The following is a 20,198-nucleotide window of genomic DNA, read 5'->3' as shown; positions in this document are numbered from 1 at the left end:
AATTGCTCCTATTAATTGGAGGATTTAAATGCCAACTGTAATAAACAGTTACCTTCAGGATGGAACAAAGTCAAGGCTGCTAACGTTAATTTTGGAATCAGAAAAAAATTGCCCTAACAGCCAAGTATACAACTATGAAGTCAGAAATATAGTTTGTATGGAAGGTGAGCAAAGTTAGATGCAATATAACTCACCCCATATATTTTGCTAATCCTTATCAGTCTTCACTTTCTCTAATGTGCAATGGTTAAAACTTTTCAAACTACACGCAGTTGCTTGATATGTCCGTTTATAGTCTTTGGAGAATGATAGGCTGATATATTGCTCAACAGCAAGTCTACTTTTGGCACATTACTTATTCTACCAAACAAAAAAGTTCCGTGCAGAGATATAATGCAAGTCATAAAAAAATACACCATCCTAAGCCTTGCCTTAAGAGAACTGCTGCATTTCTCTACATTGGGACTAACTTGCACTTCCTCAGTCTTCTTTTTTTTCCCCCTCCTCTCTTCTTGTGTTTGTTTGGGCTGAATTTGTAAAGAGAAACTATTGTGATAAGTTATCCTGGTCAAGAAGCATAAGGGCGAATGCAGAAAGGGTTGTGCCCACCATACGCGACACGATCCCCTGCTGATGCAGCTATACTGGAAGAACCACCTTGCACATACAAGCCACACAGGCCAAGTTATTCTTCATTTGTTTTGCTAACAATATAATGGTATAACCCAACTTTGCTCATACATCTGCATTTCCAGTAGCACAACAATTATTACTACGCTGCTGAAGTATTTAACAGAGACGTGGGTGTATTTACCAAGCTAATACCAAAATCTAATGATAGAGCAAGGTGGCCAAAACTCTGCATTTGCTAACAAATTTCATTTCACAGTAATTCAAACTGTTTGAATAACTCAGGGGCCAAAGCCTCAGCATCCTACGGACAGCTCCATATGCAGCCTAAGCCCATCCCTCGCGTCTCTGCCGTAACAAATCGGGACGCTCAGTAAATAGCTGGCAAAGCTGCAGAACTCCCAGCGACGTGCTTTAAAAATGCCAAGAGTAAAAGAAATGTAGGCATTGGGCATAACAAGTACTACCGAGAAAAGTTGCATCTTATTCCAACAAAGCTCAATGCTTTCACTCCACTAAAACTGTAACTTCTTAGATGTAAACAGTTACCAAGAATTAAGCTGTTTCATAATACAGCTGAATAAGAACTGTATGTGTGACCAAGTGAATTTTATACTGCAAAACAGGATTTTGCCATCACCACAATTAATCAAATTCACCTACCATGGGCTAATTTGGTTAACATTTCCGAAAGCTTTTAATTCACTTGCCTTCAAAGTAAATTTAACACTGCACCTTGACAGTGCCTTTGACTTCTAGTGATGCTTTTGTTAAAATACAAATTTCAGCCTTGGGTCTCAGAACGAATGACTGCTCGTTTTACCAGATATGGAAATACAGTTATATATAAGACTCAGTATTAAATATCTCAAATCAATGCCAATGTAATTTTGTTCCACAGGTAACAATATGATTAACGCCGTGTATCACTTAGTCCGCATGTTGATGCAAATCATCGTCTCCTAAGATAAGGTAAGCAAATATGCCAAAAAATCCGTGAGACAAGCTGGATAGCACCTGGCATCTAAAATATAAACAGGGAAAAAACAAAACAAAAACCCCAAACGTTTTCTTCACAACTCAAACTGTGATGCAAGTAGAAAATATATGGCTTGGGAATTTCTCAGGCAAGCACTGTGTCAGAAATATTTCTAAGGTAAAGAACTTTGCACATGGATTTACTCAATCTGTAAACCATGAAGATCTCTTGGTCTTTCCGTTACGATGGGATCAAGTCATAAATCCTGTTATTTCCCCCTCAGAGGTACCACTTTAAATTAAAAGGTTAAAAAAAATGTTGAAATACAAGAAAAAATTCAAAAAACAGTACATTCAAATACAATGGTGTCAAATTGCCGTGTTTCATAACTTGCCCACAAGTAAAGCAATTGGGTTTCTAATTACCTTTTCAAAACGCAGAATTAAATAATGTACAACAAAACTATGCTTAACAATTTTAACCACTTGGCAAGCAATTTTATATTTACATTTTGAAGTTGCTTTGTGAAAACTTATTTCCTGGGGCATACTATTAAATTACAGTTTAATAGACAACCTTTATACCTTCTAAAGTATTAGGCCCATCCTACAAGCTCACTAATACCACACAGGCAAGGACACAGACTGTGATGGAAGCCTTTTGGTTTCATTAGCAAGACCGTGAGATATGTCTACCATTCACAGGAAGAACTACAGCTATTCACACTCATGCAAATCACAAATTTAATTTAATTTGTGCCTCATTTCACAGAAGAATTTTGGAATCTTTCATAATTAAAAAATTTGAACTGCGCACAAAAGGTTTGCATTGTTACCAAAAAAATCAGGCCTTTTGTTAGAATAGCCAATGATTTTTAAAATGGCAAAAGTGCTTTGAAATAATTTCCTAACAAATCAATTCTGTGAATCCAAAGATGCAACAGCGCCTAGAGGTCAGAGAACTATGTGTACACACAGCACGCCTGGTCCCAAAACACGGGCTGTGTACTAACTGCACTGCAGTGAGAGCTCCAAGCAGCGTAGTTCATCAACAGAAATGAGATACCTTCAAATTCCAAGGTATTTCAATAGTCATGAAACACCAGCCAGTTTATCTCAACTTCTCTTGCCTACGAACAAAGGGCAGAACTCAGTATTACCTTCACGAGGGATGAAAAGCACTTGTCTAGAGCCAGCGATCACTGTAAGCATGGATGACAAACTCCATCCTTCTGCTCCATCTCAAGATGGTCCATGAACTTCAGACATAACCTACTATACTCCTCCCTCTCCAGCTTGGATTTGTAGGAAGCAGACAGACTGCTAATCATATGAAGTTATAAGAAAAGTATGAATTGGGTGGAAAAGAAAAACGAGAATGCAGTTTAAGACCACACCAAACCTGAGCTATGCTCTGGTAATGGTCAATTGTCCACGTGGAAGACCACTTAATTTTATTTAGTGTGAAAATATGCAGTCTCACTTCTGTCTGTTACAGCCAGGTATTACCTATTTAACCAATGAATACTAGTGATTTTGGATTTGTGTTCTGTTGCTGTTTCATATCAGTCTTCAAAACTAATTTTCATCCAGTACCTATTTAAAATGATCAATATAGGTGGCCATTTAGTAGTACATCCAGTAGGTACTGCCACTAAATAGCAGGTTCTCTTGTTTCCTGTTCCTTGGTGAACCAAACTTCATACAGGCAGAGTATTAGTAATGCATATATTTAATTGAAATCAGAGTTGTCTCTCTTAAACAGAATTCTCATTTTTACCCCATTTTCCAACCACATCACATCTTCCCTGCAACTTTGTATGAGGCGAGTGTTAACTATTTTGCCCCAAACTGCAACTTAACTAATAAAAATCACATAATCAAAGGAATATTTCAGTTCTGCAATGGTGGATTAAAATTCATGGCCAGCTCTTTTGTCTTGACCTGTCCTCCTGACACACCTGGTGGACACAGTTTACTTTTAGATAGCAGGCTGAAGACTGGAAAACAGATGATTCACAAGCAGCGGAGACATCCGTGCTTGGACTGGAATTGTCTGGGCCTATCAGAGGACCACCAGATCAAACCCTAACAGCTCTAATCACCTGACTTAAAATTTTTGACAGATCCTAACCTCTTAGGATCTGTCAAAAATTTTACATTCCCATGGCATGCAAAGGTTCCAAAATGATTAAAGTGCCAGCAACAAGGTACTATGTCCCCAAACCACTTCATTTCCTCAGAGATTTGAGCAAAGATTACTACCCTCACCTTAAGTATGGGTATTCTTCAAAATGTGAATATTCTTCCTCAAGAAACCGAGAGAAATCAGACACTCATACAGAATATCACCAGCCTCACAACCATCTTAATCAGCAGCAGCCCTTACCGTCTTCTAGCTGTGTTGCACCTTTGGACAAAATAAGCTTGATTGCTTTTGAACACTATATATACGCCATACATTTGTTCAGTAGCAGAATTTTTCTAAATAAAAATTTGAGGTATACTTAAGGCACTCAAGTTTCACTATTACAGTACCAATCCAGCTGCCCCCAAAGAAATTAAAGAAATTGTATTAAATTGAGTTACAACATAAGAATGTATACAGCATGCCAAATGTGCAGAAGCAAAGCAACAAAAAAAGCAGGTAAAACTAAAGTAACTAAAGTTCAAAAGACGCAGAAATATTTCACTTGGTCTGAAGTCTGAGTTCTACACACGATTCACCATCTAGATAAAGAAATACAGCAATATTCTTGTACAGAAAGAAAAAAAAATTCTTGAAAGAAGCCATTAAAGACCTAAATAAGGTTAAATGAAACTCCTCGGCTGATGAGCCGGTTTGTCCCTGGAGACAACAAAATCCACCTCTCGGGCACACTTATTCCTATGGGAAGGATATTACCTTTTGCCTTAAATCTGCTACTTTAGTAGTTCAACTTTTTGTTAATCAGACTGCTGCTGAACTCTTTAGTGAAAGAAAGCCCTTTCCAAAATGCTCTCCGCAAATCCAAAAGCAGGTAAGTAGTCCTCTATACTAATGGCTAAATTTGGTACCTATTTTTGTGGTCTTTATGTGCATTTAGTTGTCATAAAAATCAGTAACCCGCCAGAGCATCATATAGCATTTAACATAAATCTCACAAAACATATAGGCCCCCCCCTTTGCACTTTAATCATTTGCTAACAGTTACAATAAGATTGTATTAAAAATTTAAACTGCTCTACTTAATGCAATTTACCTTCAGAGGTCCATTTCCAGAGAATGAATTCGAATGATATAAACGTCGAACACTTGATCAGATTTATTGCACTGAAGAATATTTCTCTTGATACAGATCTGACGAGTGAAGGCTAATGGCTTTAGTTTTATTACTTTTTAAGCACTTAATGGGGAAATTTAGACATTTTCACAAGACTAAGCTTCAGCAAGAATGGTACATTTACAAAATGACAGCTCAGAAGAAAGCTCTGCAATCTCTTTAGAGCTGACCAGTTCAACAGCGTTATTAATGGAGAGATTAGCGTAAAGTATTTATCCAGATAATTCTTCACACAACACTTGGGCCTGTGTGACGATAGGATAGGAGATGGAGAAGATAAGTAAGCGCCCACCATACCGGCTGCAGCCAAGTTTGCATATGGAATTGGGGCCAAAACGCACAATCCCCCAGATTTTTCTATTTTTAATAGGAAAAGGGGGCATTCGTATTAAGATTTTAAAATAAGGAACAAAGTGATACTACTACATGTACAAATTAATAAGTTCCTAAAGGTGATTAGTGGCTACACAATTACCAGCCTCCCACCTTTCCATTCCAGCCCACGCTTTCCATAAACATGGGAGCTACTTTCAAAATACTACGAAGCAAATAGTTTTGCTTGTCTAGAAAGTTTTTTTTTGCTTTGTTTTTTTAAACCTGAAAGACAGCCGGGAGTCCTCAGATTTCAATTAACGTCTAGGTAGTTATCCAATCAATCACCAAGCACTATAAATTTCCTAAACTTCTCATTAGTTACACTATTGCGCATCTTAAATATAAACATACCTTGGCGTGAGGCTGTAAATTAGGATGCATAAGACACAAGCGACTGTATCAGTCATCAGCAGAGGCATAAATGATGAGAGCAAGTCATATGCTAAACTAAAGCTGATTTACTCCTCAATTTTTTTGGTATAAAAGTATCGCCAACAGCAGCAGCACCCTGCATCTCTTGCAGTTTGCATATACGACTCGCAACCCGTAATGACCCGCCTCTGCTAATGTTAACAAGTTTTATGCACTGAATCCAATTTTCTGTGGGGAAAAAGATATATTTTTTCAGCACCTGCCAATTATGTTTGTTCGTTAAGGGCAGAGAGGCTGCGCTTGTTTTTTGAAGCTCGAAGTTCAGAACCGTTTTTGCGACTCTGCAGACTATTTTCAGCCTTTTAAAGTGACCTGCATGTAGTAGTAAGACGGTCCAAAAGCTCTCCGAGCCTGCAGTAGCTCGTGCGCCTCAAAATTTGGGAATCTATCATACCGGAATTATGAAAAACTCGTATTTGCACGTTTATTACCAAAAACCATTTTAAATTTGCGGCCAGTGGAGCATCCCAAATCCCTCGTGAGGAGGGGCTGAAGCGGCGGCGGCGCCGCCACTGCGGCACCACCCAGCAGGCGCCCGCCCGGCCGCGCACCCGGCGTCGCCAGCGCGGCCCCGCCGTCGGGGGACAGAAAAACCACCTCGTCCTCAGCAGCGGCTCTGCTGGAAATCAAGGCTTCAATCGCACATGTATATACACGTAAGGTAAAGAAATTAGCGCTGGTGAGAAGACTAAATTTGGACAACGCAAGGGCTTTTTGGTAAGCGGTAAGGCCAGCTGAGTAACAACCGCAAAATATGGACGTTTGGGCACTCGCATGGACTCACTAATAAAAATAAAAATTTTCAATTTCTCCGCAATTTTTTTTTTTTAAAGTAAATTTGAAGTTCTGGAAGTTAGAGGAAACTTTCATGCAACAGCTATAATTCACTACGGGGGTGAGGGGGGATTGGGGGGGGGGGGCAGAAATCGAACCAAGCGAAACCACCGCAAATGAAGGGCCAAAAGCGTGCTGCTTGGTGGCCACGACTCCGCATCAGCCGGCGCTCGCGAGCGGGTGCCGAGGCGGTGCCGTTTTGTTCGGGCTACGCGGACACACCATGCCAAGCCCCGTGCCGGCTCTGCCCGCTTGCGGGGCACCGATCCGGACACTGCTCCCCCCCCACCCAGACCTCAGGCGGCGGAGAGGACCGAGGAGAAGCGTGTCACGGCGACGTTTTCGTAGCACACTTGAAAGTTTTCCCAGTCTCTTCCTCGCACCCTCGGCGGCTTTAAGCGGGCGCCTGGCGGCAGCCATCCCGTCGAGGTGCCGTTCGCAGGGCTGCAAGCATGGATTTCGGCGGGAAGGACGGCCGCGTCACGTGCGATCCCTCGCTAACGCTGAATAAGCCAGTAACCATCAAGGAAACGTGGCGCAGTTATTTCCAAAGACTCTCAAAATGCTGTTTTAACTGAAGGCGCACGTAGGGATCGACCAACGGACACCAGTCAAGTTGGCTGGAGCCCCCGGTTTCCCTAATCCCATCACAAAACTCCTTCAGCCCAATGATTCGCTAACCAAAAACGGAGCTCTGCATTACCCAGACCTAAATTATATTAACAGACTTAAGGATTCTCTCTTATTAGGGAAAAACGAGAAAAAACACACATGCACGTTTAAAAACAGATCCAGCAGCAGCTGCTGGATCTTTCTGAGCGTAGGAAGGAATCCGGGAGGACGAGCGCCCCCAGCCACCCCGGCTTCCTGCACCCACCACCCCCATGCACTCGCGGGGGCTTTTAAACTCTGAATACACAGGGGCTAATCCCGGAGAAGCAAGAGGCCTCAATAGGATTTGCATATGCATACGCCTTAGCTGAAAGGGAACGATTTGCAATGCGTTTCCGAAGCCGCTTTTGAAGACCCATCTTTTCGAATAATAAACTTTGATGTTTAAAACATGCGCTTTACACGACAGAAAGCATTACAAAAGGATTATGTTTATTACACGCGTTTTAAATGTTTGATAGCTCCATCATAAAAGCATCCCTTTACTATAAGGGGAAAAGCGTGCTAGTCTCTTTAAGTAATGTTACCCAACACACTGCAAATACCCATGAGTGGACAAAAGTTATAGAAACCAGAGTCGTATTAAGGTGGTAATAGGGTTTCAAGAGGGCTTTTTGTTTACTCTACAGCTTAGATGAAAGCTTCAGAGTGTAGTATGCTAGGAAAAAATACGTAACAGCAACAAGTGTTCTTTGAAACCTCAATGGAGAGTGCATCTATGAAACACCAAGGCATGACAGACCTTCAGTAGAACGTGCCATGGACTCTTCCCAAGCTGAAGCCCAATTTTCTTACAAGACTCCCCAGACTTAGCAATGCCCCTTACTTTGTTCAGAAAGCCTTTACTTTCTACCCGGAGCCCAGGTTTTATTTCCAATTTTGCTAATAGTGCCCTGGTGCTGCCCAGAGCAGCCCGGTGTTATTCTTACAAACTATCTGTTTTATAAGCAAGGAGAGGGTTTTTTTTCCTTGCATCTGTCTGGAGACAAAATACTTGGCAGGTTGCTCTTATTCTTTGATTCATCGCCACTAAGCCAGCAAAGTCATTTTGTGCTAACAAATTTAAAGTTAAATCCACAAAAGGCAATTAAAACCAGTGACCAAGGGATGACATATTAGGGATAATTAAAGAGATAAAGCTTTAATCATTTGATGCTGCCCTCTACTTCAGAGCTTGTTGGACAAGCCGTAAGGAATACATGCTATGAGACAACAGATGATGTGTTAACACGTTTTCTTAAGAATTACTAATAAAAATCTAACAAAAACGCCAGGCAAGTGCTTTTACCACAGTATAGAGCGTAACAGTATATAACAGGAACAGCAACAAAGAACTATGCTTGAGATAGTCTATTCCCCAAAATACAGCAAATGAGCCCCAGTTTAGATAGGCCTCTTAGAAATTAGTCAGATGCAAGTAAGAAAAAGGTAGTTAGTGTGATGAAAAAAAGAAAAAAGGAGTAAACTGCCACTTTAAGGGGCTTCGTCTCTGGTGAAGCCCTTTTCGGCCCTTATCTCACCTTGTGGTCAGCTCAAGCACCCTCCATTACAGCATCATTAGCAACTGCAAAAGCAGGGCTAAAGCATCTTGCTAACAGCTATCATGGGAAGATACTTTTTTTTAATCCCAGCATTTGGGTACATCCCCTGCAATTGAGCGCTCTCAGCAGCAGCACTGTTTCTGAGTTACTCACGAAGCAAAGGTACACAATCAGTTTGCTGTGCAGGTCGCTTTGCTCGGGAGAAAAAAAAAAAAAAATGCAGAAATCATCATTGCTCTTTTCAACTTCCGTCACCAGTTCTACCATGAATGCAGCATTAGAAATTTTAACAGGGGAATGTTTTTCATAATTTAACCTCTGCCTACCTGACAAGACATCTGTCTTATTTCCATTCTGTATTCCCTTTTCCTCTATTGAGGATAAAGCTCTGGAAGATGCAAGACAGAATTTATGAGCAGCAACTTTTCCCACCCAACGTGCTAACGCAACAGCAACCCAAATGCGTAACGCAGCATAAAATGACAAAACAGAAATAGGTTAGAAATAGAAATATAGCCACAAAAAAATGAAAAGCATATGTCAATATATTCAAAACAGCCATTTATTCAGAGAGGCTTATCTACAATAGCTTGCATTTTAAAAAGCAATAGCTGATTGCTATCAGACTTGAAATTAATTTCACTGGGACTTAAAAAATGGCAGCAGATACCAGATATCTCTACAAAAGAGAGCACAACTTGCATCTCTGGAGAAAGAGCAATCGCATTCCTTCAAAATAGCCTGTATTTCTACAGCAGCAAACAGAACTCAAATTTAATCAATGGCTGGGCTATAGATACTACTGACACACACATGGTCAATAGTATTTTTTAAACCTTCAGTGAAGGACAAATGAACATGGTGGGACAATAACAAAACAACAAAATCACAAATTATTCATGGCACTGACTGCATAAGCAAATGAGGCAGAAAACACCCAGAAGCAAAATCCCAAAGTTTGCATTATTAGCTGTAGACAAGGCAGAGACACTAAATCAGGAATTACCAGACCTTCTCCCTCTTCCAGTATTTGCACTCACTTTAGTTTTTGGTGTTAATGGAAAATAACTCTTATTTGTCTGCAAGACGCTCCACAAATGTGCTTCTACCATTTTATATCTCAAAGGCGATTTACATGATCCTATAAAACACACTGCTTATGCCTCTTGCCCTCAGGTCTATCTCCACTAAAAAGCAATTGACCACCAAACCACCATTATTCCTCCTGCCCCAGGATTTCTTTCAAGTTTGCATTAAGGGCTGTAAAACTCCTGGACCAATCCTGAACCTTCAGTAAGGGAAGCCTTCCATAGTTTGATGACATTTATCAACATTCTTCTCTCAATTGAGTTTGAAGAAATTTCAGGTGATAAACTAGGTCCTTCATTTATTCTACTCTTCAAAAAATGCATCTACTCCATAACATCACCAATTCTTTATCACCACTGTGTTCTAGGTTTTAAGTAAAGTAACAAGCATATACTTCAAATTAAGAGTTAAAAAGAAGGCCGTAAAACTAACCCTATAAAATTTACAAAGTACATGAAAAGTTTTGCTGAGATTACTGTTTTCAACATATAACCAAGCAAATAATACTCTTACCATATCTAAAATCCTAAAGCTGCCCGGAACTATTAGCGATGTGGCATCCAGTACCGTTGTACGAATCAGGGCAGTTCCTAAGTGACAGGCCCTGGACTACACCTTCTGATCCCACCACTTACTGCCCAGAAGGAGAAGACAAACAGATGCAGTTACGTTGTCAGAAAATCTCTTTCTGCTTTCCTCCATCTCACTTTTGCATCCATGGGCCAACTTGAACAAAATCTGATGGAGCAACAGAGTCTCAAAGATCCTTCTGCAGTTTTCATGAAGACAGGCAGCCAGGCAAAGGACCTGTGAGAGTCCCAACAAACTGAATGGCTGCAAGGTGAAATAATGGCCAAGCACGAGGCAAACCACATATGGAAGAGACCTCCTAAGTCCCTGAGCACAAAAGAAAAAAGCTTGAACTGTAACATACAAGAATATGTGAACTCAAGTCAGTCAATCAGGAGATCTAAATCCATGCAAAAGGAGCTTTCCCTAGTTGATACAATGCTCACACAATTATTTGTCATTTTTCTAGACCAAGCCTGCTGATGCTAACTGCTTTCCATGAGGAAAACTTCTTTATATTTTTGTTATTTCCTCCAGGAAGTGCCCAATTCCTGTAACAGAATTTTGAAATGAGCTATGTGATATTGGATAATCTTCTACAAACTGAGGGCCCTTGTAATCTAAATCTGATTTATGATACCACCATATCAGAATTCTTAGAAAATCTCCCATTTAAGGGTGCGGGACAGAGATCATATTAAAATCAGTAAGTCCTGTGGGAGGCACTGTACAGACAAAAACAGCCACTACAAAAACACCGATCAAGTACAATTCTTATTTCAGCCTTGTACAAACTAGATCATCTCATTCATTAATGGTGCATAGAAAATGAAGGGAGTCTGAAGTAAGGGTAGAGTTTAATACTAAAATAACTACAAGTTTAGAACACCACATATACGCGCAAAAGTTCCCAAAACATAAGCTTTTTAGATTTATTCATTTATATCTTTTTTTTCCCCCACTGACTTTCTTCACTAAATCCCTTTAATCTTCTGATTCAGCTACACAAAGCTCAGAGGAAAAATCTGTAAAGAGCGTTCATAAAATATCTTAATACCTATTTAAACTTCACTGCATCTTCCACGGCAGTACACAATAGGAAAAGTAAGACTACCACATTGTGCATTCTAAAGTAAAGAATTACAGGTTCTGTTCTCATTTATCCCAAGTCCCTGGCAAGGCAAATGGTGAACCAGAAGAGCCACAGACCTACAGCTTTGGGAAAGGGGGCGCTCGAGGAAACTCAGTCTCGGAAAGGATGATTACGTTACCTTGGGCCAGCTGAACCCTAAAGTCCTACTTGCATGAAAGCTAGAGAGATATACTGGGCTTTGGGTTGGGGACGTGGGTGTGTCAAAGTCAAGAAGCCTACAAGGCATGCTAATGAACATGGTTATCCCACAGGAAACGAAGGAAAATTAAAAGTTTGGATGCCTTGTTGAACACCAACAGCTTCAATTTCACTGTCGTTCAAACTTAAGTGCAATAGCCAAGTCTGCAAATATTGTTCATCAATATAAGAAGCGAAGCTGATGACAGAGCAAGGTTCCAACTGTTCTTCAAGCAGTGAGCATACACGTAATAAATAAATAAATAAAAGCGTCAGGCTTCCTTAAACTTGGTGTGTTGCCCATGCTTGGAGATAAAATCCATTGCACATATATCCTATAAAAAATAACCATCATCCAGGCTCTGACCTTCAGCAGGGTGTCTGACCTCATCTCTCTCTAATTCTTTCCATTCATTCCAAAGATGAAAACATTGCAGATATACAAATTTTTAATGCTGAGGGATTTTGTATTTAAGAGATGCATAAATCGAAAGCATATCCGTAAGTGAAAACATGGCTTGAATTTGATATCAAAATAAATAATGCAAGACACTGATGATCATATTCCTTTTCACATTTAATTCAGTAAGAGGCTCCGAAATTTCTTCGGATAGCCTCATCGCACCATAAGATGCAGGGCGCTAAGTCACTGTCCCGCAGAACACAGAGCATGCTGTTATGCTATTAACAAGTCCCTCCAGCCAATTTCTGAGCAGCGTTAACGGATTACAACGCTAATTGTGCCAAGAGGTCAGCCTGGAAGACCCTGGCTGCAACATGGGGCCTCCAGCACTGAGCTTTTAGAACAAGAAAAGGCGCTGGGGGCGAAGAAATCGGGAGGAAAAAATAGCAGGTCTCCGGCAAAAATAGAGCACTGGCTGGATTTTACTTTATAATCTGATCTAAACCCAATAGCACAGTGGAATGGGGACCCCTGCCTGCTTCTGCAGGGTTGCAGAAAAATGCATTAACTTCTCCTGCCCTCGCCTCCCCCCTCTGCTCTTCCCGAGGAGCTGCAACTTCTCCCCCCTCCTTTCCGCTGCTGTGTACTGCTGATCCACGAACTTCACATACTTTATGGAGTGTATCTTATTGCAGGCCTAAATGGTCTCTTAAAGCAGTGTATTAGTTTTATGTCTGCATCCTCAAAAGGAAAGGGTGGGGGGGATGGTGGAGAAAATGGTACAAAAAGCCATGCTTGGCCACTGCGATATTGCCCCCTAGTGACCTCTCCTTCAAATACAGGGGACACGAATCCCTCACCAGCAACGATGGGACACAAGTCAAGTCTTGCCGCGGCGAAACGTTGGCAAGCGACGGACGGGAGTAAACAAGATTCGGCGCTTCCACGTACTGTGACGGCTGAAGGAAGCCAAGGACAAAAATCGAATGCCAACGGGTAACGTTTTTCAAGAGCACCAGCTGAAAATACGTGAATAAAACTTATTTTTACAACGTGCCAATTTTACATCTTACCTTTAAATGCATGCCGGGGCATAAGCAACTTATAAAATACACTGTACCGTTCACATTGCAGCAGCCTTAAAGCCTTTTGCAACGATACAAAGTAATTTTCTGTTTTAGGACAGGTGCCCCATGCCTACTAAATAAGCTTTTTTTCCATAAATAGTAGGTGAGGAGCCTTCAATTTAAACCACTACCTCAAAGACTGTTTAACCAAGCAGCAACAGGCAGTGGAGCAGGGGGAGCTGTAAATACTGAGCACATCCGCTCTTATAAATGTTTAAACCTAGCGCCAGACATTAATCTCAAATAGGGCACATGGGCAAAACCCGTGGCAGCTCTTTTTCGCCATGTTTTATTTACATAGAAACGTTACATTAAAGTGTTAATTTTACGTTCATTTATATGCCAGTGGGTTCCTAAAACGAATGAGGTCTGAGGTTTTTGCTGCTCCAGGCTAAGCGGTAGTATTAATGACAAAAAATATTGTCCCTTTTGTTTCTCCTTAAAAAAAAAAAAAAAAAAAAAAAAGGGAAATAGCTGGACCAAAACAAGCCAAAAAGATTTGTTTCCTGGTATTATTGTAGCACTGGGGCAAAAATAAAAAAATAAAAATCACAATTTTAACAGGCTGATACAGTCCATCTTTGACTAGTCTAACTAATGAGTAATCAGAGCTGCATGTCACTTTGGATGCTGTGCCGTAGCCACAAGCGCTCTCCCGAAAGGTCACAGCTGTACGTTATGGAAATCAAAGTAATTACAGAAGCCAGAGGACCTGCTCCCCAGCTCTGCAGAGCACTTCGGGTCCACGTTGCGCCAGCCTCTGTCTTCCAAACCGAAGCTGCCTTAGGGCCATATCTAGTGTAACAGTAAATATTGCCTCTTCCTAAAAATCTGTCAGCGTAATAGGGCTAAGACTTTATTTTCTTTCCATTAGACTGATTAACATTTCGTAATGAAAATGCATCTATAAAAACTGACTTGATAATACTGATAGCAAGTGACAGCCTTTCCCTGCAATCTAGACATACAAGAATTAATTTGTCATCTTGCATGCTTTAATGGAGAACTTAAACTTCAAGGTACCCCTTTGAAACAGAGTTGGTCAACACAACACTGAGTAAGATTTGGGAATCAAATTGATTTCTGATACACGCTTATGTACAATAGACACACTCCATTATAAAATATTAGTTTAGTTTGCAGTATAACATGCAGAAGCAACTGCAAGAGCGCAGAACTGGAGCTCAAAGTCCAAACGGTGATGCAGCAACGGCTTACTCCTGATGCAGCAGACTAGATCTGGCACAACGCACCTGAAAGTCCTACTTCTATATTTACAGATTTATTGCTATTTTGAGAATTTTTAAATGAAAGTTCTTGCGTCACAGCATCCTCACACATAACACAACATAATAGGCTATGCTGTTTGGAGTTCTTGTCTTCTCCTTTGGTTAGGGCATGGGCCAAAGCCCTAAAAAACCCAACCCTAAGCGGTTCATTTTTCATCAGTAAGAGCTGACAGCTGTGGTGCCATCCACAGTATCTGAGACAGCTAAGTCGCATCCAAAGGCTTCCATCAAGTGGTAACTCATTTATAGGATCAGCTCTGATCTAACGATACCTTAACAGTGAGGCTCTAAGCTTTGAAATTGCAAAAAACTGCTCCCATCAAGGTTCACCGGTAGCATACATATATACAAAAGTAAAAGCCAAACAGTTTTACGTATGGTTGCTACCTATGTAAGCAGGTCAGACTGTTAGCCCTGACAATCAGCTTAGGAAAGCCCTCTGCCAAAATAAAGGCTCTGGAAAGTTACAGCACTAAGATGACTATAAACTAGTAGGTTTGCAGCATTTGGCTCTCCACAAGCACTGCTACAGCAGTAAGCTACAGCAGTATGCAGGATGTCCACACTGAAACTTCATGTAGAAAGATGTAACAGGTTGCCCAGAGAGGTTGTGGAGTCTCCTCCTCTGGAGATATTCAAAACCTGCCTGGACGCGATCCTGGGCAACGTGCTCTAGGTGACCCTGCTTGAGCAGGAGGGTTGGACTAGATGATCTCCAGAGGTCCCTTCCAACCTCAACTGCTCTGTGTGATTCTGTGTGAACTATATTGCCCTTCCATTGCTAACAAGCCTACTACCAAAATTAAAATTGCTGCTAAACTACAGCAATAGACTCAACATTGAGCCAAAACGATAGACTCAAAACCGTGCCTTTCATAGCCAGTGATGCAAGCTACACTGACAGTAAAAGTTGCTTCTCCAGATATTTGACCATTTGCTTTTATATTGCAACGTAAGAGTTGCATAGCGCAGAGTTAAGTGGGTCAGAGAAAATTTGAACATAAAGCCAGGAAAGGCGGGTAATTATGAATACATCATGAACAAAAATAAAAGCAATCCTTATGCATTAATGGTACATCACGCTAATTCAAGAGGGCTAAAATCATTAGGAAGGCATCCCAGGGCAGCACACAGTCATTACAATATTGTGCTGACAAGAAATATTAAAATAATCATTTCCAATGTCATTGATAAAATCTATTGTGATAAGCAGGGGGAAGAAAACCCTCATTCTTAATGAGGAAACCTCAAGCAAGGCCATGTATTAGTAAGAACTATTTATGCTTAAAACTTTCGCAATTCCCCTATCCAACAACCCCCCGTTTCAACTATCAAAAGCTTTTAAAAGAAACAACTGACCACGGCATCGCAGCGTGTCTGAATGCTTACTGTGCTTAAGAAATTAAGAGTGCTATCAAGAGTTTAAATTGTAAATCATTCTTACTGCCTAGCAACACAAGTGATTCATCACGGTATCGTTTTATCATTGTATCATCATTTCAAAAGACTAAGAATTGTCCTGACAACTGCTGTTTACAAATCACGGTTTTAGGCTTCAAAAAAGATTAAAGTACAATTACTTAGAAACACATAATAGCGTGTTAACTATGCATGAGTTTTTATAAAAAATGTCTCTAGACAAAAATGAAATATTATAAAAGTGTCCACATTACAAAGCATGAACATATTCTGTTACAATCAAGAGTGAATTCATCATTAACTCTAATGAAGCATCGTAAGCAATGTATTTGCATGCTATTAAATAATGAAGTATCATTTTCATAAAATTAATCATTCAGTTAAATTATTGCTGACCTCAATTGTGGGGAAAAGAGCAAATACGGCATCATAGAGAAAAGTCATGATAAAAAAAAAATCACTAAGAGAGCTCAGTGGGTGCTTGCAGGGGAAAGAAGAAAAGCTAAGAAATCAAATTTCCACTCTGTGTCCAGTGTAGCAGACAATAAAACAACCTTCACGGAAATTTCCACTTTCTTCATCAGAAAGGTAGGTCTACATCATATAAAGATAGAAAACTGAGAGCAAGAAGTTTAAAAAAAAAAAAAAAAAGGCCAGCAAGCTTGTAAAGCAGACTGTTTTCTCTATAAATCACTAATTGGTTGGTTAAAGAAAAGTCTACTATAACTAAGACCGGCAACAGATGGTGTTTTGGACAGCATAAGTTTATAGACAGTTACAGATTAAACACCACTTGGCAACTTAAACTTTCTGAAAAAGGAAAATTATCAGGGGAGGGAGAGAGAGGGTAATTGGCCCACAAACTATAGGTGTATATATATGTATATGTGTGTATATAGAGATCTATATAATGTATATTTTTATATACATCTCTCTCACTGCTGAGGCAAATCACTGCATAGCATTTCACTTGATTAAAATAGGACTAGTTGGCTGCAAAAATGACCAAAACAAAACCAACTCCCTCCCCATTGCATCCACTACAATATCCACATTTTCAAAAAACACCTATAGCAATCAAGATCTCTCCAAAAATCTAGAAGTAGTGAACAGTTCTGCAACGAGACAAGCCAGCAAGAGTAGGGGTGCTTGGACAGCATACTGAAATACTCAAACAGAAATATCAGCGCAAACACTTGGGAATATTTAAATATTGACTTTAACCTACCCTCTAACATAAAGTGTTTAAATCCTATACCTAAAGCCAAGAATGGATACTCATCCAGCTGCAAGCAAAGGCTGGAAGTAATTTCAATAGCCCCCAAACGGTCTTAAGTACAGTAGCTCCAGGTCTTGCACACAGCTACGTTTCTGGGAGACTATGCGCTGGCAGAGATGATCAAAGTTTTTTAAAAGGATGAGTTTTCTCCCTTCCGCTACAAACAAAATAAAACTCTTACCCATTCACTTGCTATGAACATTTTAAATGCTATAACTGGTCTGTACTGTTATACCACGCTCATGAAAAATGCAGTTATTTTAAGAAGGCTGCTAGCACTGACTCAGGGTTTCGCCAAAATAATGTAATGGGTAAGAAACGGTTAAGAGCATCTCTTACCCGGTGAAGAATTCTGCTTAACCTGTCCCCCCTCCCCTCAGCCCCTTTTCTTTTTCTTGACAATATTTACATCGAGAAGTGGCCTTTACAGTCAGATTAGGCTGCTTGTGATATGAGATAACTGATTGCATTTGCTCTAGAGTATCTGAAGAGAGGGAGAGTTATTAACCAGTGCTTTCGAGCAAACAGGCAGGGTTGAACAGGCACCTGGCACTCAAGAGCCGCATCGGAAAATTCACTTGCAGCCCTACTTAAAAAATAAACAAACCAACAAACAAACAGTGTGCAAGGGGTCAAATGAGAAAGAAAAAAAACCCCTACCTTGTTGAAGAGGCAGCCTGGTTCCTTAAGTGTAACACAAGGAAAAGCACTCCAATTTAACACAAAACAAGCTGGCCACACACTGCCAGAATTGCAAGGCGCTAAATTGCTCTATGACCGCTGCACCAGTGGTTTCACGTCGCAAGTCACGGTGGGCAGCTGTATTCATTTACATCAGGTGCATGTGGCCGTGCATATTTTATATTTATGCCTACCAAAGCATATAGAAGTTAGAACAAAATCAGGTGTGGGGGTGTAAAAGTAGCTTGCATTTCAGGATGCTCGCTTTTATTTGCTATTAAACACAACTCCAAGGAGGATTCAATCCATTCTTTGTCCAAAAGGTGAAAAAGCAAAGTTATTCTCATTAGGCAAAAAGGCTTTCAAAGCATTCGTGGCCGTTAAAGCAAAGGTGCTGCAGCCACAGCCCAGCTATGGGCTTTTTCTTCAAACCTCCGCCTTCCTACCCCTCCTCTTTCAAAGGTCCTCAATTTTATTAAGCTATACAATCCCTCTGATGGAGCCACTAAAAACTGGCGAGCTTCAAGCTGAACCGCTGGGGCTGCACGGACCAAAGCCCTGCCATCAGTTACTCCCTATTAACTACTTGTACCGCTCATTTGCACCCCCTCGTTTAACGGGGCTAGGAAGGTACCTTGCTTCTCACCAAAATAAACAGCCAAAGTTATTAGCATTTGGATTTGATCCCAGACATGCCTGAAAACTATAAAACATTGATACAGCAGCGTTCCTAATCCTATTAGTAAATAATAAGGAGTTGGTTGACTGCCATGTGGGTAAAACAAAACCTCGCTACTACTTAAACGCTTGATGGTTCTCAGCTCCTTCTACTTACTATCGACAGTGAGCAGAGACACAAATAAGCTCACTGGAGGCTTATGAGTTTTTCCACAGTTCCTTTTTTACAGCTTCTCTCTTAAAAGCTCCTTAAGAAAGAAAGAAAAAAAGGATGGACTGTACAAAGATCTACCATCGCTAATACTCGGAATATATGTTGAAAATAATCTAGCTATAACTAATAATCAAAATAAACGTGCTGACAAAAAACCCGGAACAGTTCTTCTTTGAAACTCATCGCATAGAAAAAGTAGCAAGTGACAGCTCTGATCTCCACACGTAACTAGCTCACGAGAAAGCAATGAGCAAATTATAAGGTACGGTGTTAAAACAGTTTTATCTGAAATCCTACCAACGGGATGGGAAGCAACACTCATATTTGGAATTAAATCCAGTGCAGTGCAGTTTGCCTCAGCGTTTTCCACTTAAAAGTTAGAATGGTTTGATTTTCTTTTTTAAACCAGTCCTTCATACACATCTCAGATGCATATTGATATGATACTACCTTGCATAACCGCAAGCAGCAGAGGTCTTGGGAAAGAAAAGCTGGCAATGAAAACTAAGGAGTTTTGAGGGACAGTTCAACATAATTAAGAAGGTTTTTAACATGCAGAACTGCTGCTGCAGAGTTGACAGGTTCAGAAGAGGCACAGCCACGGCTAGAGCGGACGGCTGCAAAACCCAACGCACGCGGCTGCTCTTTTCCACCAGAGGGTGCCCAAAGACCAGCTTCGCACAGCAAAGACCGAGTCCAGCACAGCATCTCCAGCTCTTCCAAGAGGCAACGCTTAAAAAATAGCATTTTCTTCTTTAACTAAACATTAACGAACGCAAAAGCAGCAACGACCTGAGCGATCAGACTGATACTGTTATTTAAAATAAAACAACAGCAACAACAGTACTTTGTGATATGCAAGATGAAAACAGCAGTCATCTTTACCATCTTGGAAGACTCTCTCCACGTTGAGTCCATAAGTAGCACAGGTTTCGTAGTAAGTGCATCTCTTGAGATCATTGGATAACTTCCTCGCTCTGGCATCATCTATGACACGTGGATTACTGGAACTTATAGCATCTGCAGCAACAACAGAAAAATACATTGTCAAATATAATTTAAAAAAACAACATCTTAGAGTTACGAATACCCAAACAGTGAATTTAAGTACAATCCATGAAATTTTATAATTTTTAGAAAAAACACCAGGGGAAACGGTGAGCACCCATCCAATTTTACACTTTGTTATTAAAACCACCAGTACATTAATTGAGTCTAAAAAAAACTGGTGAAAAACAAAATGTTTTTAGGTTACCTTAAAAATATATTTAGGTCACCAGCTGCAAAACATACATAATCATATGAAAGAACAGAAGCCTTGAAGTAAAACTGCT

The 20,198-nt window shown here is 40.4% G+C and overlaps 1 protein-coding gene across 7 annotated transcripts in view; it reads right to left on the bottom strand.

The window, feature by feature from the left end:
- Positions 1-20,198, bottom strand: part of AGAP1 (ArfGAP with GTPase domain, ankyrin repeat and PH domain 1) — a 386,106-nt gene that overhangs the window by 207,060 nt on the left and 158,848 nt on the right. For all 7 annotated transcript variants that reach the window (XM_026087248.1, XM_026087283.1, XM_026087275.1 and 4 more), the window contains one exon: positions 19,750-19,884. In XM_026087248.1, the coding sequence (XP_025943033.1) occupies positions 19,750-19,884 (135 nt within the window). The remainder of the gene's footprint in view (positions 1-19,749; positions 19,885-20,198) is intronic.

The sequence above is a fragment of the Apteryx rowi genome, unplaced genomic scaffold, assembly GCF_003343035.1.
Source record: "Apteryx rowi isolate R43461 unplaced genomic scaffold, aptRow1 scaffold_12, whole genome shotgun sequence".
Taxonomy (NCBI): domain Eukaryota; kingdom Metazoa; phylum Chordata; class Aves; order Apterygiformes; family Apterygidae; genus Apteryx; species Apteryx rowi.
Note: the sequence above shows the minus strand (reverse complement) of the source record. Positions and strands in the feature narration are given on the sequence as shown.